Source organism: Dermacentor silvarum, chromosome 10 (genome assembly GCF_013339745.2).
Source record: "Dermacentor silvarum isolate Dsil-2018 chromosome 10, BIME_Dsil_1.4, whole genome shotgun sequence".
In the NCBI taxonomy this organism is placed as follows: Eukaryota; Metazoa; Arthropoda; class Arachnida; order Ixodida; family Ixodidae; genus Dermacentor; species Dermacentor silvarum.
Genome location: NC_051163.1, coordinates 17,808,647 through 17,832,557, shown reverse-complemented (window position 1 = coordinate 17,832,557; position 23,911 = coordinate 17,808,647). Strand labels below are relative to the sequence as shown.

Genomic DNA, 23,911 nt, shown 5'->3' with positions numbered 1-23,911 from the left:
GTTCAATAGTTTTAGGTACGTTACAAAAGCGACAGACAATTGACTAAACGAAAGTATACTTTTTCCGAAGCCATGTTCTAACTGGCAAGGTTTCAATAGGGAGACCGTATAAAATAGGGAGACCACAAACGAAGGAGGCATACAAAAAGTTCCTAATAGTGGCTCAGAAAGATTGATGCCGGTGCGCAGTGACGACCACACAACATGGAAACAGCAAGAACAAGAAGTGTTTTATTCATGGATGATAACAGGCACGGTGTAAAAAGATAGGTGCTCCGACGGCGCGCCCACGCTGAGGCGAGAGAGCGGCCACTTCGTGTGACCGGAAGTGAGCGCCGCCGCTAGGGGCAGCACGTGTTCAGGAGGCCTTGGAGAAGCGGCACAACAGTGGATAATTTGCGACCTCCGTCAGCATTTAAACACCCATACCCAAAGATATGCAATTTTTGTTATTTAGACGCCAAATCCTGAGCAGGTAGAAGGTTTCATGCCACTTACAGTAAAAATACCGTCATTTCGAACACGAGAGAGACGCGTCGTCTGCTCGAGCAGACGGCGCGCTGCGCTTACCGCTGCTCGCCGCATCGGAGTCAATCAGAATGTCGGCAGTAATATAAAAGAACGTTCCTCCAACCAAGTAGAGTCGTTTTAAGCAGGCGAACGACACATATTCATCGAAATAAAGCACTTCTGCCGCGGGTGCCCATAAAAGCGCCAGCAAAGTGAGCGAAAAAGTGGCCCCCAGAACAGGTGCTGCCCCTTGCGGCAGCGGCGTGCGTAGAGTCACACTAAGTGGCCGCGCCTCGCGCCGCCGTCGGATCACCTTCCTTCTTACACCGTGATTACAGGTATATATAGCTTCGGTTGACCGCCCGATAACAGACACGTGCTTCGTTGATCAGAATAATCGGAAGGGGCCATTCCAGAGGCTCTATTCTGGACATTCCGCCATTTTCTTCGAAGCGTGACGTACGCGCGACGCTTACACAATGGCGCCGATAGCCCCGATTTGCTTTCGTAACGTGACGCAAATTTGACGTTTCGCCTAAGAAACTGTAATGTAGGCATTGAACATAGCGTGGCTGATAAAGCAAAACAGTTTTCCTCCCCAGTAAAAATAAAACAGCTAGCTCAACGCGTACGATTATTCCATCAAAATCGTTTCTCGCTTCCGTCGTCTGCATGCGCGCAGGCTGTCGTCTGCATGCGCGCAGGCTGTCGTCTGCTTCATTAGCTAGGATGCGTGTCCTCGGGAAATGGAATGAGTCATCGTATATTGGCGCCCACGCGCTTGCTTTCTACCTTGAGACAACATACGCGACCTGCCAGTGATTATCAGCGCACGCTCTAGGCAGCGTTATCGCTATCTCGTGATCCGCAAGTGACTCAGCCCGACTCGTCTGGCTGAGAAGCCGCCGAATATCATCGATAGCGTTGCGCGCGCCACAGGTATCCGCTTGAGCGACGCAAACGCCGGCACTGCCATCTCTTGTGCACTTCGCTGCTTACTCGCTCCGCGAGAGGAAACTTCAAGACGCCGTCTTGCGTGCATTTCTTTTTGCAAATTAAAAAGTCACCGTTGTCATAGCCTTTGATGACGCGAAAAGTCATTAATATTGATTGCAATACAAACGCAACAGTGAAAAGTGCGAAATTTCGCAGAAAGTTTGCTAGTTTCAACCAATATTATTTCAAATAAACGTGTTTTTAATAAAAATGATGGTGCAAAACACAAATGCCAACACCACCCGAGAGCGATGCAAATGCTATGAACACGCGTTGTGAGCAAAAGATTTTTATGGCCCGAAATTACAGGGAAAATGCGGCGATACGCTTGCCTCTCCACTGCCATTGCATATGGCCGCTCATTACCATAATTCGCGCGGCTCGTCGCACCACAAATTATGGCGGAAAATCTCTGCAATGGCGGCCCAGCGCAACGTCACGCAACGTCAAATTGACGTTTACGAAACAGCCCTTCCTGTGACGCTCCTCACGGGATATTCCTTCAGCCAATGAACAAGCTGACATGCCGGCTATCTTGGAACGCCACCACATATTCGCGAAATTGCAGATGCATTGCACGAGCTTCTGCATGCTACCGTCCACTTTCTTTTTAAAGCGCTAAAGTCGCAATATAGGCGCCAAGGACCACAAAAAAGTATTAGTCGATAAAACTTGCAGCTCCACGTCACGCTTCGTCATTCTGACGAAAACGCAATATTGCATTTTGCAAAACTTCCGTTTCCCGGCACAAATTTCGAAACACGTGACCTCTGGACAGCCAATGAGACAGCCAAGATGGCGGATAATGGCGGCCGTGCAGCCGCCATGCGTGTCCAGAATAGAGCCCCAGGAGCGCATGCGCGACCTGACGATACAACTGACACGTGCTTTCGAAGTTGTACAAACACTACTACACGCTTCTCGCTCGCGAAAGGACTACACAAAACAAGTATGAAGGGTGTGAAATGCTTACACGTTGATTTTAATCTGATACTAAGTTCGGTGTCGAAATGCCGGACTTGGCGTCATCGACGTCCACCATGTTGCAGCTGCCGCCTCAGCAGCAGCATCTTCACTGTATCTATAATGTTTATTTAGAAAGGTCTTTTCACAACGATGCGATGGCGAGTATGCGATCGCTTTGATCGGCCGCGACGCCAGCATCCACGGCCATCTTGTAGAAGCAGCTACTACGATCGGAGAGCAGACAGGCGGGCGTGTCGTACTCCCTCACTCTTCCCTCATCCATGACGAGTATTCTGGAAGCAAAAACAGTATATACCGCACATTCTTGGTTCAGACAAGCCCGCAACAACCAAATCACTAAACTCTCATGGGAAAACCTGCGGTTGTGTAGCGCGCTCTACAAATACTACTTTAGAAGATCACCTGAGTAATCTACAGGCTATGTTCTGAGGAAAAAATCAAGCCACTTTGAGGTGACATACGTACAATGACCTGCGTTTTAAAGCGAAGCTTGTCTTGCAAACCCTCGTGGGACTTTGCTGTCCGTGGCTTTTGCTGGATGCTGCAGTGTTACCGAAAAGCTCACGCACAGGACAGCACTCATATTAGAAATCAGTTTATATATAACCCTACCTGTACTGCCCCCCCCCCCCCCCCCATTTCTGAGATGTGCCGGGGGCCCACTCTAACCTATACAAAATTACGGTGTAAAACAACAAACGGTGGCTGCATGCCCTTACCGTAATAAATATAGGCCTTCCAGCGCCTAATTCATTTACTAAAGCGAAACTTTCTCTACCTTCTTTCCTGGAGGTCAGCTCGTCTGCTCGGTCGGTTTAACCCCGAATAGGCCGATCCTGAAGATTGTTCAATAGTAAAGGGGGTTGACCCTGGAGCAGGCACTGCCAACCTCACAAGCCAGTTTTCCCCTGACTTGGATATAAAATTTCCATAGATATTCCCAAGTTTTTTGCAAAATACGGTTCACCTATATTTCAATATTATCAATATTTCTTCAAAACTATGCTATCTGCCACCGGCAATTATAAAAATTTTTGTGCAGCTAATAAAAAAGAAAGAAAACAACACTGGTATAAGCCGATTTATTGCATATGTGCAGTTCTGTGTTGAGCTATTCAACGAGAGAAGGTCAGTAATGTCTAGCAGGGTTTGCATTCTAAATACAAAAGTGTCAACGTTTTTTGGAATAGTCAGATCACGCTGCCATACACGGCCCCTTCGTGGCTTTGACACACGCTGCATTGGTGGCTATTCTCTGGCTGCCATTCGCAAGCTCTCTTTAACAGAGTGGAACACCCCAAATATAAGGCGCACGAGGCTACACGAACTGAACCCTTCGCTCCAACTCCGACCTCCACCTGGGATTCACCGACGTGAGGCATCGCTTCAATACCGGCTGTGGTTGGGAGTGGCTTTCCCGAAGGCGTACTGTGCTTTTATTGGAATGACCGAAACTGCCACGTGTGACGTCTGTGGCAGCGAAGAGAACATAGAACATTTATTGTGTCACTGTGATCGATTTCAGTCGGAAAGACAAACTTTATCGAACGCATTCCGACGACTTGACGATCGACCGTTGTCCGTGCAAGTGCTCCTTGAAGACCGTCCCCATCGCTCGTCGGCCCACAAAGCTGTGAAGGCACTGTTGTCTTACTTGAGGAAGACTGGCCTATGTGAACGCCTTTGAATTGCTCAGGCCCCCCGCGTGCGTGCGCGAGCTCACCGCGTCCTCCCCCCCTCTCTCTCTCTATCTCATATTTCTATTCCCTCTTTCCCGTCCCCCAGAGTAGGGTAGCCAACTAGACGCATTTCTGGTTAACATCCCTGCCTTCTCTTTCTCTCTCCTCCTCCTCCTGGCTGCCATTCGATACCGACCACAGCGTCACCTGCCTCCGCCGCATGAAAAACCATCGCGGAAGTAGCCTTAACAAAATCACTGTAAGATTCAGGTCACTAGCTGTCAAGTTCACATATAATTGCTTGCGAGGGGCCCTTGTTGTATGCGCATAAGATTGCCCATAAATCACTGTCGTGAGGTTTTCCGTGGTCGAAAACTGATGTTAGCAATTCACATAATGATGTGCTATCGCCCTTAAAAGTACTGCCAGTATGACTTTGCCGAAACCTGCAATATTTCTTCGAATTACACGAATCCATATTGAAGCATGCCTTCGAGACTCATCTCGGTTTAACCGTACGTTGCCATTGTAATTTTCAGTAAACACCTTCACAAATTCTCTCTCTCTCTCTCTCTCCGGTAACCCCGGTGATGGCTGCACACACCTCCTTGATGCTTCGCCGATCGATGCTTCACCCGGAAGGCGAAACATCGATTGCGATAGAAAATTGGTGGGCAGCTATACGAAGTAAGGATAGTAGTTTTGTGGGCCGTATAAACTTGCAAACATAGGCCTACTAACTAAATTATCAAGCATGGTGTCACGCGCGCACAAGCAAACAAGAACGCATCTCATTCGATGACCGCGGAAACTCGTCCCCGAACTTTGTCCCCGCCACAGATGGCTTTCAAGATACACCGGCGGGCCGCCGGGCGGTCGCGCGCGGCGTGAAACGCGCTTCTCTCTCTCTACCTTCCCTCCGGAGCGTTGCGCGCGACTGGAAGACGGTGCTTCCTCCCCGCTTCGCTCTCTTGTGTGCGCGAGATTGAGCTGTGATCGCCGGCTCACTCTCGCGCGCTTTCACTCTAACATACAGAATACGGCGCGCGGCGACGATTTTATAGCCCTTGGGCTTTATAAAGAACCTCACGGCGACGACGACGGCAACGGCAGAAATGCGCTTGGATTGTTCATACAATTGCTATCGCAATAAAATGGCCATAACAACGAAGCCTGCACCGTTACTGTCGCTACTCAACCTTGGGATGCGCAAACACAGTGGCTCGGCCTTAGCACTGCATTGCTATAATGTTAGAATTATGGCTCAATTAGTACAGTCACTAATTAATTTCTAGTCGTTTGCTTAACTATCCGCAACTGGGGAGAACTCTCACCACCGTAGCAACAACTGTAGTAGAGAAAGAGAAAGAAAGCTAAGAGAAGAAAGCAGGGAGTTCAACCACGGGCGTTGCGTTAAATTTTCCATGGGTAAATAATTTTGAGGAATAAAAACAGCGTAGCATATATCATACCTTGGGCATTGCAGGGTACAGGTAAAAAGCTCAAGCTACCTATAATATGCAGAAACCTCTACGTTTATAAAGGTAACATGTAATAATAAGAATGTAATGATGAAGCAAGTGATAAAGCACACTCCCGTATACCTGTCGTAGTCGAGCACGGTGTGAATCCGGTGTGCTATGGCGATCAGCGTGCTGTTCCCGAAGGCCTCCCTGAGCGTCGCCTGGATGAGGCGGTCCGTGTCGCCATCCATCTGCGAGGTGGCTTCGTCCAGCAGCAACACCTTGGAGCCACGCAGCAGGGCGCGGGCGAGACACACCAGCTGCCGCTGACCGACACTGCGAGAGACAGTATTGACACGCGTCATTGTTTCACATTTTTACCGGCTTCTGTTTTAACCGAATTATTGCTGTCATTAGGTTTTCGCTCAACGCGGACGCCCGTAGAGTGGCTAAAATGTTCGAACGTTGTAACTTTTACGGCGAAGAAGGCATGCCTGATCAGAATGCACAGGCATTGCGAATGGCGTTGTACATTATGGGAAGTACGCGGGCACCAGTGACTCATCTGGCGTGTGTACAGTGAGCCAGGTATAAATAGCGGACAAACTCGACGCGTGGAAATTTGAGTTTCCATGAATTCAACGATTGTGCATGGCCCAAATCGTCGTCTTTGGACTGCTGATCGTCTTTCATGGGCTAAAGCTGGCCCAATAAAGGCGAACTGCACGAAAATCTTGGACCACGTATTCAAACCTAGCTTAAGATATACTGTAGGTATAAATGAGCAGTCCGGGCGAAATTTGACATTTGAAGTACGAGCGTAGGCTTTATGAAAAGCGCGCAAAGATAGTCGTGTTCGCTACCGATACCCACATCCTCCAGCATTGCCGCCCGATGCTTTAGGTATTTAACCACGGACTATCAAGTAGTGACTCAAATTGGCGAGATAGAAGTTAGACGTGGAGACATACATTGACACACAGACATACCAGAAATTGGGTGAAGTTTCCAAATAACGCTAACAGCATTCAAAACATCAAAAGGAATAGGACCAATTACGATGGCGTACCTGAGGTTCGTGCCCCCGTCAGCGGTCTCCATGTCCAGTCCGACAGGGTGACCCTTAACCAAGGCGTCCAGATGGACGTGGTGCAGCGCCTGCCACAGCTGGTCTTCGGAGTGCGACCCTGTCGGATCCAAGTTCATGCGCAAGGTGCCTCGAACCAGGCTGGGATCCTGCCGTAAGTTTGCAGTACCACCATAAATAAAGTACCACGAGGGAGAGAATAGATGTGCAGAAAAACAGGGAAGTGGACCCGAGATACTCCTGCTTCACAACCCAGCCCTAGATGTTGTAAGGAGACAAAATCAACACATGAGCGGTGAGCTAGCGTACACACAGGAAGGAAGGAAGAAAGGAGGAATAGACGGAAAGACAGGGAGGTTAAACGCAGCTGCTCGAAATTCTAATGAAGCGCGGGCGTTGGGGCACAACTGGAGTGACGTCATCGCGCCATATATGAAGCGGCAACAGCCATCCTGCTCCGCCAGTAACGTCACCGTGCGCGTCAACCAAACGTGGCGCTGCGCCATCCTCCTCCACTCTGGGGCTCCCGCTTCGCTCACATCACTCCTTCACCTCACCTTCGCTGCTCTCTCATTCCCTCCTTCAAACCTCCGTGGTCAAAACGACGGCGAAAACACGGGGAGGTACCAAATGAAATCTATCGCTTTATAAACAGTACAAAAGTACGAAAACTCCAAGAGAGAACATAATACAGGGGAAGCACACTATATTACCCAAGTCTCGCCCTGCAGTCGCAAAGATATCAGAAAATGAAGCAACGCACCGATATAACGTTGTACATGAACGTCCATTGATAGCAACGAAGCGGTATCTACTTTATACTTGCAGTGGACTGCTTTCCAGTCTGTCAAGGACATCGTATGGCCCTTGCCTGTTCACACTATAGCACGGACCGGTTTCTGACCTAAACTATGCCGCTCCTGCAAAACCGTTATTATAAAAAAAATACTTCGCTCAAGAAGCAACTGTTATTTAAACCATTTTGCGCTGGAAATGAGATTTATACATGTATATGCGAAGTGACGAAGAAAGCTAGGTGTTCGCGACAGCCACATACCAGAGACAGTAAGGTAGATGACGAGGCGATCAGAGAATACGAATAAAGTACAATGACTGTTGAGCGACTTCATGGGAATGAAACCAACGGGTGAACGGTAAGCCCAACTACCAAACAGTTATCAAAAAGAGCGGTGCGATGTAAAAATTGAACACAACGGACAGTGTCAAATTAGTACTGCGGAAATCCGCAAGGCGAATGGAGCTTCATGAAAAGGAATAATTTTCTTCTACCCGAGAGTAACACAATTAAGCTTTGCATCTTCGTTCTGCTCTGGGTGGGAGACAATTTAACGTGGATAACTTTCTTTGACGCTTTCGCCCTCACCCCTTTTCGTGGTCGTCGGACTTTCACCGAAGATACAAAGGCTCTCGAGCGAGAGCTTTGGGACATCTGGGTTAGATGCTATGGTGGAGCGCTCGGGAGTGACAGTCCACCTCTTCACCCACCAATCTATCTCCCTGCGCCGGTTGTGAGAAAGGATAAAAGAAGTTGCCTTCTACGAAAGCGCCTCACGCCGCTGGAGACAACACACCTATGACGACGAACCGGTTTGTATGTGTAGCCACCTATACAACCGCTAGAGATGTGCAGCTTAGGGTTCTGTTTTCGACGGAATTACGCATACAGTCAGACAACAACACGCTGCCTGAAAAACGTTACTGCAAGAAATGTAGCCTTCAAGCGCATCATTCCTTGAATAAAGCGATCGCTGTCTAGAAACGTTCGTCTATTCCTTACATTGGCAATCAATGCCGATGGTTCCTGCACATTTTTTTTTTTTTTCACTTTCACGACTGGTAGAGGACAAAGACCTTTGGTTGCTCCCAGAAATATACGCGTAAAATTCTAGTAACACTCTGCGAACAAAACCAAGAGCTTCGTTCGTTTCAGTGTGACCTGCGGAATGACGGTGATGGCCCGGCGCAGTCTTTTCAGTGGAACTTCCGCAATGTCGACGCCGTCGATGAGGATGCGTCCTTGCGAAGCTCTAAGGATGCGCAAAAGGGCGAGTACAGAGAGAAGACTTGCCGGCTCCCGTCCGTCCTACGACGCCCACCTGAAAATAAGGTTGCATACGACATTGTCAGTGTTCAATTCTAGTTAATTGTTAATATGCGAGTTTGGGTACAGCGTAATTTCTTCTATCTCACTTCTATACGAGCGCCTTTAACTATTCACATTGCTTCCTACATCAATCCTAGGAAGCTGCGCTGTCGAACTCGAGCCTCGAAGCCAACGCCGGGTGATACGGCGAGCTGAAGACATCGATAAGCAGGGGTACTGGGGCTAAGGACTCCTCCCAGGGAAGACTACCACCCAACCCCTATATAATAAAAGCTTTCTGTCTCTCCTACATGAAACGGTTTTCTAATTGCTGTATTTTTGTTTCGTTCTTTTGCTGTTGGACACTTTCTCCCGCGTGCACGTACCCTTCTCTCAACACAAAACCACTCCGAGGGAGATGCGCTTCAAATCGAGCTTACCCCTAACTTCAGGCGACAAGGCAACTAACATTTATAAGGACGTTTCAAGTTCACTGGAACGTTACTTCCTTGCCGCAGTCACACACACAAAAAAAAAGAAATAGCAGCATTTTTAACTACCCCAACTCATCATTTACATTTTTTTTTCTAACAAGCAAGCGCCACGTATCGTAACCTGTCATTCTGTTGGCATTGCTATCTTTCGTACAAATTCCCATTCCTCTAATAAGTAAAAAGGAGCAGCATGTTGCTTACGCTTACAATCCAGATGAAGTCATCTCTTTACGTGTACTTCACTGGAACGAACGAAGTTTCAAGTACATCGGTATATGCTGCATGGTCGTCGGCATGGCAGCCCAAGCGCCTTTTTGCTTTACTCTTCAGTTATCACGTGGCTTTAAGAAGTGGTTCTGCCTTTTGCTCCAGCTAAAAGAATCAACTTTCTTTTATTCCACATCAAATTTTGCGCATCCCGTCTCCTTCGTGACGTTATTTAACTATCTAACTTAAATTGTATGTTTTCATGAATAAGCGCATCCCATAAAGAGTGAAGGGAAAGAAATGAATACGGCGAAACAGAAGACAGGGAGGCATACGCTTTCGTCCACGTATTAATTTCGATTCCAACAGAATTCAACAGCTTGCAGACGAAGCGCTTACCTTCTGCGTAGGCTGCACAGTGAAAGTGATCCCGTTGAGAACGTTGGGTGCGATTCCAGGTCGGTACGAAGCGGAGTAGTCCTGAAACGCGACTCTACCTTCCGACGGCCAATCCTCGGACAAAGCCACGCAGTTCAACGCCTGTTTTTCTCCTCCAGGTTTCCTGTCGACATCAGCCTGCGATTTCGAACCGAAAGCTGCAACAAGACTATTTTCCGTTACCGTTTTCATGTCTAAGTGCGACAACCAGAGGAATGTAAACGATGATGCACCTCAGGCGGCAGATCAGTGTACTCCAGGCAACGCTCGAAGGACACAACTATCTGAAGCGCTGTTCAACAGCATCAGGCACAAGCTCATCAGCGCCAGCGGAATCTGCGAAAGTGATGGTTTGAAATCATTGCATACGACACTTGTTAAGGAAGTTGTCTATTGCTAAAATACTGCGAAGAACAAACACAGTTTCCTGAAAGTTAATTCGCCCTTCGGCATCGGCGTTCCCTTTTTTGCCCCCCCCCCCCCCCCCTGCTTAGTCTTCGGACTGCAGTATGTAAAAAATAAATGAAATAAATAAAAACTTTTCTACACGCAAGTTGTGGAGCCCTGTCTCCATGATAAAGTTAAAAAAAGAGCTGATACACGACTATATAAGGGAAAACTTCGCTGCAAACGGGGTCGCATATGCGGACGGGCGTTTAGTAGTACACTGACAGGTTGACAAAGCAGGTAGGCTTTTCGTGTTCAGTGGACAGTCCTGCTACATAGGCGTGTTGTTCAGTTATTTCCATTCTTTCTTGTTGTCTTATCTTTTCTGTCCTTACCCCATCTCCCTGTGTAAAGTAGGCCAACAGGATATTTCACTTGGTTAACCTCTCTGCCTTTCACCTCTTGTTTTCCTTCCTTCCTTCCATCCGTTGTTATGTGCCACGGTGTGATTGTTGCAAGATGGGCGCTTAATAATTTAGGTTTGACACTCGCTCTTGTTTGCGCATTAAGCGCTACAAGAGACTGGGGGCGAAAAGAATTGAGGGAAGATTGCGCGTCCTCCCATTTCGTCACCGGCGTTTTACGCCTGTTACGAACTCCTAGCATTGGCGTTCACTGACAAGATGAACGCGCGCATGCAGATCGATGGGCAGGGTGGTCGGTTCGCATGATGACGTATCATGCCACCTGTGACTCATCTAGCACCGTATGTGACACTGGTCATTTCTGAGAAGTTAATTATTCCGTCCTCACACCTCTTTCGCGACCTGTGAGCAATTTACCTCAAACCTTACCTGCTCTCTTAACATAGCGGTCACTCTGGCATTCGGCTACCGAGCACGAGGTCGCGAGTGCGAACCCCGTTAGCAGCTGGACGGATTCTGGCAGTCGCAAAATACAAAAAAAAAACGGTGGCACACTTGAGCACGAAGTCGATTTCATGGTGGTCAAAATTAACCCAAATCTCGCAGCGGGCACGCATTTTACTTTCGCTCATTAAATGCCGTCAATCAACCAACGACAAATTCTTTTCTCAAGTAGTCGCGCGATAATTCGCGTTACGAAGGCTTGACGATCTTCCTGGATATGTACTCAACGTAAAGCTGCCACAACTAAAACTAAACCCTGTTTTTCCTTCTTTTTTATTAAGACCAGTGCAAGTTTGCGAATATCACGCGAAGATCGGAGCCCAGTAACGCATCCGTCTACTACGTGACTCCTTGGTGCGCTCACCGACGTGGCTGAGCTGAGGGCGAGTCCCAAGCTGCTCGGGTCGGGCGTCGCCGTGCCCACGGTGTTGAAGAGCATAGCTGCGAGCACGACCACGAACCCGCCCGCTGCCGTCAGGGACCGCGTGAAACGGTAGCAGGCGCAGAAGGACGAATGACCGCGCACGCACGTGTCCTCTAGCCGAAAGAAGTGCCGCCGGAACCTGTCCAGGACGCCGTACGCTCGCACGCTGCTCAACGCCTCCAGGGTCTCGGTCATGTGCTGCAGCAGCTTCGAAGTGGACACGCTCTCGAAGTAGCGCGAGCTATTCGAAGCGCTAAAAGCCAAGCTCTGCGAGATTCGGAAAGTGGTACGCAAACAGCATATTAGAGCGATAGCTCAACTACTCCACGTACAAACCCAGAAAACGCCTGGTTCCGTAAATCTGACCTTCAAGCTCAGCGAAGGTCAAACTGGGACTAAAGCCTGTTTTGGATACGCGCGCGCATCGGGTCAACAGCAAACAATTAATAAAATAATAATAAAGGTCCTAGGGCCTTCACCTTTTGATATAAGACGGTTTGTATTTTCTCTGGAAAGATGTCTTCCCAGCAATGCATTTGTGCCTAAAAGTGAACCCGAATTTGAGGGGATCGATGTAAGCTTGTCTTTGTAAGCTGGCTTTCCCCCATTATGTGTTACTGTGAAGCCTACTCAGAAAGAAAAATGCGATGCGAACGGGGCCCGCTAACGCTATCGCGTGCCACTCTTAAAGGCGAAGCTTAAGCCTCCTCATTTTCATGTCTCCTTTAAATAGGCCCGACGAGGGATGAAACATTTTGTGAAACCGAGACGCGCAGAATACCTAGTAGATCAAAACACCATCGCATCAAGACTATACTTGCAGGAAACAGCTTACATCTGCACGTACTATCAGCGTCTTTGTCCAACTCGCCAGAATGTTTTCTAAAGTTTACGCATTTCGGCTCATTCTACGACTTTACGAATGTTGCTGTCAAGGTTTACGAAAGATTATGCTCAGGAAAACGTTTCCCTCGTCAGTCTACGACCATACCTCGGAAGTTTTCTTATCGTGAAAGTACACCAGAGGGATACCTGCTTAGAGAAAGTTTATTCAGCCTACGAATGTTACTAATAAAAATGGGCAACAGAAAGATCACTGCAAAGGTCATCGTAATTAAAAATGTCTTGCTTGTTAGTCTCAGCTTATCCAAGCCGGCTGCTGCTTGTGTGTGGCGTCTAACTTTAAGGTAAATCACCGTTAATAAAGTTCCTACACCGGGTATTTCAGCTAACTCCGTGCAAGTTAAAAAAAAAAAAAAACGTGTGCGTTACAAGAATGCAACCAACTTATAGTACTGTTCACAGTCCTCTTGAGCAACTCAAGTTATTTTTACTGTGAGCTTAGGTAATTGCTAACAATAATTAATTTTCCAACTTGTTAAGTAATGCTTTAAAAGCAACGTCTGCGTGCAGCTTCGATAATTCGTTCATAGTATGTTTGAGGGCACTAATGTCGTTGCGCGCTAGTGCCTAGTCACGTGGTACTTTTTTTAATCTCGCGATCTTTCGTTGACGCCATGAAAAATAAACCCAAAGCAGTTGTCGGCATGAAAATGTTTTTATATATATTTGTGAATAATCTCTACAACTTCTCAGTGAAATTTTCCCTTCAAAGAAGTACTTTAAAGATGGTAAATAATTATTGGCAAATAATTACCTAAGCTCATAGTAAAAATGTAGTCAGAGTCGTTCAAGAGCAGTTAACACCTCGTAACGCACACGTTGATATTTTAAGGCTTGGCACAAGTTAGCTGAACTACCCTGCATATATCCCATAAAAGGCGTGCGCTCAGTGCAGACTTACAAAATGAATGCGACCCCCCCCCCCCCCCTCTTCCCACCGATGTCATAGCCGCGGATTTTTTACTAAAATTCGCAGTTTGGCAGGCTCATAGCATTCATAGAGCGCATTCACAGAAACTGCGCGACATTGAGAAGACACGCACAGAAGAAAAGGAACGAAACAGACGATACGAGCGCTGGTGGTAAGTTATAAATAAGTTTCTCACAAAGCCCCTTGCGGTGAGGACGGCGACAACTACAGTGACCGCGACCACCAGGGGTGCCTGCGTGGCAACCACCGCGATGCTGGCGACTGTGATCAGCGACCCCTGGAGGAACTGCTTGCCGCAAAGAAACGAATCGGCATCCACGCTGTCCAGGTCCCCGGCGAACCGGTTGAGCACCCGGCCCCTGGGCGACGCGTCGAAGAAAGACACCGGACTGAGAAGCACACCTTCCAGCATGGCGCGGTGCAGCGAACCAGATATGAGGCGTGCAGTGGCCGCCAGCAGCACGCCGCCCAGCAGGCGGCACAGCACTGCAAGCGTGTTCAATGGAGGAGAAAATTGAAAGTAACTCTATTCGCATAAGCTACGATTAAAAGGGCGCGCGAAAGCGAGTGCCCACGTACAGGGTGGGCCACATCTAAGGTGAACACCTCATTAGTATTCAAGCCGGTTAAACTACAGCGTTTATTCTGCTTCACGAGTGAAATGTTCGTTATACGATGTGTAATCATGGTGTCGATAAACAGATTTTTCGAATTATGTACTGAACATCCGCTTCTATGATGTCTGGAATACTAATGAGATGTTCACCTTAGATGTGGTCGACGCTGTACATGCTCTTGCCGATAAATTGCCGATTCTTGCGCACACTGGCGTAGCCAGGGGGTGGGCCAGCGGGCACCTCCCCCCCCCCCCCTCCCACATCCGAAATTTATTTTAGTATGCAGCCTTATAAGCCCCCCTTCCTCCCCCTCCCCGGTCAAGTTAGTGACCCTCCCCCCCCCCATCCTTGAAAAAAAATTCTGGTGGTGCCACTGGTTGTGCACATTGATAAACTTTCGCTAAGTACTACGAGCCTTGGTGAATTAAGCCTCTGCATTTGATGCGGTGATGAAAAGCCTATTTACAAACACACGCACGCATGCACGCACAAAAGATGCTCAGCTTTGTACTGTGGCACCATCTACCAGGCAATTGAGAAATGAGGGCCTTCGGAGATTTTCGTGCAAAATTCCGTGTCTTTTCCTGCCTTTTTTGTTTGTTTTCTTTGATAACAAGTGAGACAGGCAAGAGGCTCGCACACGAACTAATGCTTTCTCACGAAACAGTGCATGCATTAACAACGTGCACGTGTTGAGTTAACCTGGTTTCTAGTTAGCAAATGTATATCGTGCTAACGAGCACACCACATCTAAAAATGCGGCGTATTGTACAAATATGCACTCTAAGTATGATTAGCTATCAAAAGTATATTATTGCTCAGTTATATATTTCTGAGAGTCATATGCCATGCAAGATGCTTCATGTAGACGAGAGACGTCACGTAGCATGCAGCGCAAATAACATGCTATCGCAAGTAAATATCGAGACACAAAAACAGAAACACATTTCTTTTTTTCGACCCGCATGGTTTGGCAAGCTGTTAAATAACAGCTTGCAGTACTTCTTCCGTGCACCCCCTTGAGCCTAAGAAACAAATTGTTGCGTGCGTAAAATGTGCCCACCGTTGGCAATGCAGATGCCGACGAGTCCTCCGACCCAGTACCGCCGTGCCGCTGCCGCGCCGTCAGGATCAGCGGTGGAGGCGTCCGTCCACGACTTGATCCAGAGCTGCTGCATCCCATTTGCCACGGCTGCCGCGGTTAGCACGGCCACGCCTGCCATCGCGGGCCATTGCGAGAAACGGACGAGAGCCAGGAGAAGCTGCAGGCCGGTCTGCGATCGCAACGGCCCGAAGTGATGAGAAGGCAAACGTTGATTTAGACAAGCCGCCTCGGCATGCACTTCACAAGTATCCTAGAAAACGAAACTATGTTCGAAAATACATTTCGGTTGCTCGAAAAATTTCGATATAATGTCATGCGTTGCGAATCAAGTGATGCATGCCTCAGACTGCGCAGGCGCACGATTTAACGCGTATCCGCAGTCAGGAAGGAATGGGTGGAGAGATATTGGTAAATATGGGACGGTAAAGCTATACGATCGAAAGTTGGGCGACTTGGTACGGTAGCATAATTTTGTTGCAGCGCCAAAGGACGAAGACGTAGATGAGATACGCAGGACTATGTGTGTTGCTATCGCTTACATACGATCTTTTTCAATAAAATCTTCAGTTCAGAGGCAGCGCTCGTCCATTGTATCTCGTCTACGTCTTCGTCTTTTCTTGCTGCAACAAAACTATGGTAACGCTATGCTTTAGATTAGGGAGTTTTAGATGTTGCGTACGCGAACGTGTGTGAGTGCCCAAAGGGGCTTCTTTTGCATACGGAGAGCGCCACGCCCCACTCGCGTTATTTAGTACTCCCCCGGGTTTCTTTTGTATACCTTTTTGCGTTCTTTTGTAAGCCTGGTGGTTTGCGTCTCCGAACTTTGCGGACTGAAAATTAGTAGACAGCTATACGTATTAAGGATAGTAGCTTTATAGGCCGTATTTAACTTGGAAACGTTCGCTTACTAACTAAATTAACAAGCATGGTGTCAGCGCGCACAGGCACACATGACCACATCACATTCGATGACCGTGGGCACTCGCTGTCAGACCGCTGGCGTGTGGAAGCGCAGCAGCAGCAGCAAGCAAAGTGACCTTCGTGCTGTTTATCGCTTCAACGCAAACTGAGCGGCGAGAACACAGCGCGTACAAAGGTATGAGCTGTCTGCAGGTGCAGGTCCCTTTCAAGATAAGGCGCGCGTGATCACGGAAAGTATCCAGTTGGTGCCAGAGTAGAACGCCTCCCCCCTCCCTCCCGCAATACCTCCCAGCTTTCCTCCCTGCGAGCGCGAGATTGAGCCGCGACCGCCGGTTGCCCTTGCGCGTGGCCCCGAAATACGTAGTTGCTGCCGGAAAGCAACGCCGCTCCCCACTTCCTCGCTCGCCAGATTGAGCCACGATCGTCGGCTCTGCTCGCGCGCTTTCATTCGCCCATATAGCACGCGGCGCGCGCTGAGACGGTGTTATCACCCTTGGACTGTATACGGAACATCACGGCGACGTCGACGGCAAAAATGCGTCTGAAGTGTCCATATATAATTGCTATCAGAATAAAATATACTGCCTGTGTTCATGAATTGCGTAAACCACGTCGAAGATTATCGCGTGCTAGAAGTAGCACGTATGCTACAAGTAATGTGCTACAAAGATAGGACGTTGTCAGGTCGTGCAGGATGGGTATCTGGTGATCGCATGGGGAGGCCTACGCCTGACAGGGGACATAAATATTGAGTGATGATGATAATGATGACAAGTACTGTGGCTAAATTACAGTTACATTTAAAAATTTGACGTTATATTGAACATGCCCCGTAATATGCGAGAATTCTTAATCTCGTACAGAAAGTATCCACAATATAATCGTGAGCATCTCGATAGCGTCAGCTACAAACGACAAGGTTGTGTTGTCAAATTACAACTCATTCATTATTCATTAATATATGTCGTTAGAATAATTACTTGCCTAAAACTTAAAAGTATTACTGTAGATTTTTGTGTCGTTCCTCGCATGTATGCTATTCTGATGTGAATCAGTTATGCAATATTTCAATAAAGGCGCGCTTCCCCTGTCAATAAGAAGATCCCGCAGCCGAATAGAAACTTTTCAAACCCTTATGTCCAACTTAACGATTTATATTACATAAGGTCGGACTTACGGACTATAGCTTTGTTTGCTTGAAAACACTTTTATATGCTTCTCATAACTGATGCGCTATTCTGCCCTGCTCACCGATGTTTACCCAAGGTTATTACGTTTAGCCTAGTTAATATTAAATACGCAAAACATTGCTTATCCGCAAGAACAGTAGAAAATTACCGAACAAGAAAGAGGTCAGGCAAGGAGGCACAATATATCCAATGCTATTCATTGCATCCTTAGAAGTATTCAAGCTCTTAGACTGCGAAGGCTTAGGAGTGAGGATCAACGACGAATATCTCAGCAACCTTCGGTTTTCAGATGGCATTGTCCTATTCGGCAACATTGGGGACGAATTACAACAGATGATTCAGGACCTTAACCGTGAAAGTGTACGAGTGGAGTAGAAGATTAATAAGCAGAAGACAAACGTAATGTTCAATAGCCTGGAAAGAGAACAAGAATTCAGGATCGCCAGTCAGCCTCTAGAGTCTGTAAAGAAGTACGTTTATCTAGGTCAATTACTCACAGGGGACCCTGATCATGAGAAGGAAATTTACAGAAGAATAAATTTGGGTCGGAGTGCATACGGCAGGCATTACCAAATCCTGACTGGGAGCCTACCACTGTCGTTGAAAGGAAAAGTGTACAATCACTGCATTCTACCGGTGCTAACATATGGGGCAGAAACTTGGAGATCAACAAAGAAGCTTGAGAACAAGTTAAGGACCGCACGATGGAACGAAAAATGTTAGGCCTAACGTTAAGAGACAGGAAGAGAACATTGTGGATCGGAGAGAAAACAGGGATAGCCGATATTATAGTTGACATTGAGAGAAAAAATGGAGCTGGGCAGGCCATGTAATGCATAGGGCAGTTAACCGGTGGACCATTAGAGTTTCAGAAAGAGTGCCTAGGGTAGGGAAGCGCAGTCGACGACGGCAGAAAATTACGCGGGTTATGAAATAAGGAAATTTGCAGGCGTAAGTTGGAATCAGCTAGCACAAGACAGGGGTAATCGGAGATCGCAAGGAGAAGCCTTCGTCCTGCAATCAACATAAAGATAGGCTAATGATGACGATGACATTAAACTTAATAAGTCAAAAATATTTATTAGACTCGCCATGGTGGCATAGTGGCTTTGGCGTATCGCTGCTAAGCCCAAGGGCGCGGGATCGAATCCCGGCTGCGGCGACCGCACTTCGATGGGAGCGAAATGCAAAAACGGACATGTACCGTGCATCGGATGCCCGTTGAAGAACGCCAGGCGGCCAAAATTATTCCGGAGTCCCCCACATACTGCGCGTCCGGAGTCCCCCACATCATAGTCATAACTTGGTTGTGGCACGTAAGACCCTAGAATCTAATTTAATTTATATATCTATTACATTAAACTTGTTTAGCAGAGTTGAAGACACCCCGGTCTCGAATACGGGACTTTGGCTTCATTCACCTTGTTTGATTGAGCCAGTTCTTCTTCCGTTATTCTTCCCACAGAGTCGTTCTCTTCATCCTGCTCAAGGGCAGTGCTTCCAGCCGAAAAAAAATGAAAATATCATAAGTAATGGTTAAATCGCCGATGAATCAGTGGTGATTAGAGCTAGGTCAACTGAAATTTCAAGCTAAGCAGTACGTCATGCGACCGGAGGTTCCTGTGCTAAGCCGGAAGACCTCCGTTGGGAAGTTCAAACGTTGAAGGCAAAGAGAATAGGAATACTCATAAAAAGTAAACCCTGATAGTAAGTTACGTTGCTGGAAGGCCAAAAAGATTAGATAGTTTACCCTGAGAACAGGTGTGATAGTCCAGAAAAAGGCAAAAATAAAAAAAGGTTACCATGCCACCTCGAAATTACTGCATTAGCGCCTCCTAGCGTCATGGATTTTTACAGCGCCTGTTCACAGTTGTTTGTTTATTGGCAAAGACAAGGAATCTTGCAAGTGTTTACTTTTGCTACGCTGGAAAGGCCTAAATACGAAAAAAAATTGTTGAAATTTATGACGTTGAATATTATCAACAGAATGCATGTTTGAAGAACACAGCTCTTCAAAAGAACACTCCCTGCGCTAATCTTGTCTGCCTTAAAACTAGTCTGCTTCTACGCTACTTATGACCTTCAGGATTCCCAGAGCATTGTGCCGGCGTATGGCGTCATTTCTGCCGCTCCTTGTTCATATAACTGTAGCCAGGTGGCGCTGTATACTTTGAAGATTTTTATAAAAGGAAGCGCGCTGAAAAATTTGGGGCAACAGCGCAGACGAGGAGCGAGGGTGACTGGCGGTGTGCGGTCGCAGGAATTTTCCGCGCCCTGGCTCGGGGTTCATTTATGAGTTGTTCAGGTCGCAGGTCATTTGTTACTTGGTTTTTGAGTTAATCTGCCACACTTTCTAAATATCTCTTCTCGTTATTACGCGTCTCTGGAACCCACGACCTAGTAGACCGATCACTGCAGACCTTACCTGTCTGCAGTAGTGAACCCCAGATGATCTTGCTTTAAAGCCGCTTGGAAATTCTGTGGCGACGCTGGGTCTTTCAGCAGATCGTTGATAGATGTGTACACCGTTGCTCTCTTGTCGTGTACGAATACAATCTTATCCATGTGACGCAGGTACGGTCCTTGGTTGCAAACCATAATGCGAGTCTGAAACACACGCATATCAGTTTAACACTCCAACGGAATTAAAGCGTCAATGACGTCTGTGTCAAGGCTGATGCAGACGCAGTGGTCAGAGACAATTGTAGTAACTGCAAACGTAGTACAGAATCACCTACTTTAGCACCTATCAATTGTCAGTTACATAAAGAACAACGCTCAATAACAATTGACGGCTGTATTTCTTAATAAGGTATCTCTTTTTCACCTGTCTTGACAGGTTATATCGGAAATCAATATATTCATCTATACTAGCTAAATTTGTGCACGAACTCCTTCCTCCCCATTATGGTGGATGGGAAACAAACAGATAATTTGCTGATATAGACGTTTTCGTTCACTTAAGTGACTGATAGAACCGTAACTTGTCTGCAAGGATTTACAAAATAACCTTCGTGTTGCTCAAAAAGAACGGACTTGGACGAACTACCTAGATTGTTGTTTTACAATTCAGTTCACCAAGACCTCATGGCGCCCACACTAAGTCAATGTTCACACCTATATGATGTTGTTCTGCCGCACACGAGAGCGGGAGTTGGGTTCTCGGCCACCACGGATGCTTTCTAGTGGGCGCGAAGTGATCCTGTACCAAGCTACAGAAAAGGAAGCCGACGAGATCACCTTGTTCCGGAGAAGACCGGACGGTCCCAGGACTTCGCGGAAGATGTTGTTGGCCACCGCCGGGTCGAGTGCGCTGAGCGGATCGTCAAGGAGGTACACATCACTGTTGCTGTACGCCGCTCGAGCCAATGATATTCGCTGATTCTGGCCACCACTGAGATTCGTACCCTGTGACCGCGTGGACGGAGCAAGAAATTCGCCCATTGGTATTTGTAAGTGTGGGTAGGCTGGCGACGTATCTGTTGCCAAGGTTTCAAATCCTGATCACAATCAGTCACTGAATCAATCACTCAGTGACTCATTCACTCAGTCGATCAATAAGTTGATCAATTGATCGGAACCAATCAATCAATCAATCAAACGATCAATCTATTTGTGTTCATTTTCAGACACCATGACAGAGCACCTACATGCCGGAAACCTACTTTCTCGGAGACTGTATCGGGTTCCCCGACAGCTTCCCTGCTGGTTGGTTCACGACCTGAGCAGATATAACAGCGCAGCGAACCGGAGGGAAGAAAGGGACAAATGAGCGCGCTGATGGACAAATAAATGTTTATTCGTTCCAGCAGCGTATGTAATTGTACGCTGAACAAGAAAATAAACAGGAAATACGGAACAGGAGCACGCGTGGATGCAAGGCGACGAAATCGCTCCGATCTGAATGATATTGTAGCGACTTCAGTTAACACAGGTTTACAAAAAAAAAAACTATTTATTAAAGGGCGAACTTGTGCCCGGAGCTAAAGGGAATCACTGAGTTGCCTGCGCAGCGAAAAACGTTCTCGGTCGCGTGCCACCGTCTTCGCATGCCGCTCGTGGCCTCCCTCGATGAAAACCACACGCTATCGTTTCCCATTGGTGGGGCAGCTTCTAGGTTGGAGCTCGTGCACACGCAGGCCGGTAGACAGGCGGACTCCGCGTGTCGCGATGGACGCTGTTGGCGTCCAAAGCGATCTGCGTGGTACCTGAATGCAGGCTACGTGGCAATATCTCCTTCGCAAGGAGTGAAATGTATGGGTAGTACACGCATGATTTGGCCCTTTTCTCGATGTGGAAGGCTTTTGTTATCAGCCACCGGCACGTGTAAGATGAAGGCTTCTGATGTGAGTCATACGCGCCCATCATGAGCAGGATGAATTCGCGAAGCACTTAATTTCTGCCACGGGGACACGGGAGTCAGTGAGAAACATCAAAACGGCTACGGGAGCGAGCCCATAATAGCTATCGCTGTAAAAAACATTGACTCGCCGTGCCGACCCAGCGAAATTGGATGTCCAGCGAAGCTCTCGAAAACCGCCACTACAACTGCTAGGGGGGGGGGGGGGGGGGTATTCTTTATAAATGCGAAAGCATTATATGGCCCATGAAGCGAAATATCCGGCGTTAACATCCGATGGTATCAAAACCCAGCTAACCAAATGGTGACGTCACGTTTGACAGGATGACGTAACATGAATACTTCATCACGTCAAACATCGCGCGATGACATCATGACACCAAAGGTCGCGTGATGACCCCATCACGTCAAAGGTAATGTCACGTGATAATGGCATCATCACGTGACGATATCACCTGATGACGCCATCACGCCAAACGTGACGTTGCACGATGACGTCATCGTCAAGTGATGATGTGACCTGACGACGTCGTGTGATATCTCTTGGAGGAGCAGCACAGTGTGCGCTTTCCGCTTCTTTGCACTACCTTCGGGATCGGCCCACATTTTGCGTAAGCATGACCAACTGCCGAAAAATCCCGACCAACTAGAGGTTAACAGCTTCGCTGTGAGGTGAAACCGAAGCTATGCTACTTGCATCTAGCGAAGCTGCGTTTCAAACCACAGCAGTGCCTACGCACCTTCTCTCCCACTTCAGCCGCGTCCCCCGCTGGAATCTTGTTGAGGTCGTTCATGAGCTGGCAGCGGCGAAGCACGCGTTCGTAGTTGCCCGGATGCATGGGCCGGCCGTAAAGAATGTTGTCCCGTATGGTCATGTTGTGCACGTTCGGCAACTGAGGCACGTACGCTATGCGGCCCTGCGAGGAAAATAATATATTGTAAAATCGAATAAACGAGCTTCCAAATTTCCAGGTGCGTCTATTTGCATTGTAACGTTTGCCAATCAATAATGGCAGCGTACAGTCTTTCCCAATAGTGCACCGGTTACTCCGTGTCTTCACCATATATGTCGTTCTGCGGTGCGGTGCGGTTATTGTGGCGCTTTCGTTTTCCTTTTCTATCCCACGGTCATTGGAACTCGTGGTACACGACAGTAACTTCCTTAAAGAGGCTGTAGTAAGCTTGGCGGTCACGGGCAACGTAAGCCTAAATTTTTGAGGAAGTCTGTGCAATGTTCCAATCAACCTCACTTCGAACTGAGCATAGTATATCCCTTTTCGTTACCGCAGATTCGCCAAAAGAGCTGTCCCTCTTTTTTTTTTTTTTTGTCTGCATCTCTGCAGAAACTGCACATATGCGCTCACAGCAAAATTGACTAAGTCGCTGTTAGCTTTGCAAACGGAGTATAGAAATATAACAGCGCAAAACGAGACACGAAGACGAAAAAGACAATTTGTAAGCTATTTGCGCCACAGCCAGTCAAACTCTAGCGTCTCAATGCCACTATCTCGCTCGGCACCACCCACACCACCGAGGGTGCTTACCGTGCGTACAACACTTCCTTCGAGGCACTGCATGTCCCCGAGGATGGCCGACAGCAGCGAGGACTTGCCGCTGCCGACGAAGCCAACGATTCCCATGAGTGATCCGGGTTCCACGTTGAGCGTCACATTTCTCAGCTGCGGCTCGGCGGATTTAGTCGTCGGGCGGCTCCACGCCAGCGTGCACATTTCCAGGCTTACAGCTCCTGCGGAAGGATTCGCAGATGCTGTGGCTTTTTTAACGTGAGCAGCATCCTTGGCATTGTTAGACCAGTTTTCTTTCCGGTTATCTAAGCATCTAGCCGAAAATGTGGCGCAATGACGAAGGTAGTGCAGTATACAAATGTGAGTCGGTCCGCAGTGAGTATGTGCCGCTCGCTCTTCAATGAACCATTCTGACGCCAACTTGGGTATGTGCCACTGAGTAAGGGCCACTCAACGTAGCGTTTCAATGCCAACTCGCCTACTTGAGTCACTGGCATGCACGGACTTCGCAGCCGCGCCGCTAGATGGCGAAGCCTGTCCATAGAGAAGTGCGTGAAAGGAGCCCGGCCGCTGCACAGGCCTCATCCTCATACCCAACTTCAGTTCTTAGACAGGGCTTCTCCGTGACCGTCCTTCTTGTGTTGCCATCGTCT

General features: G+C 47.8%; 1 protein-coding gene across 1 annotated transcript; it reads right to left on the bottom strand.

Moving 5' to 3' along the window:
* Positions 1-2,423: 2,423 nt before the first annotated feature.
* On the bottom strand, positions 2,424-23,474 carry LOC119430894 (ATP-binding cassette sub-family C member 3-like). Its single transcript, XM_049657332.1, is given in 14 exon segments — positions 2,424-2,765; positions 5,777-5,971; positions 6,705-6,871; positions 8,680-8,796; positions 8,798-8,839; positions 9,927-10,103; positions 11,646-11,972; positions 13,715-14,025; positions 15,220-15,430; positions 18,794-18,869; positions 19,798-19,979; positions 20,613-20,780; positions 22,473-22,649; positions 23,277-23,474. Coding segments are annotated over 14 exon segments (2,487 nt in total). The 5' UTR covers positions 23,463-23,474; the 3' UTR covers positions 2,424-2,614.
* Between the last annotated feature and the right edge of the window lie 437 nt (positions 23,475-23,911).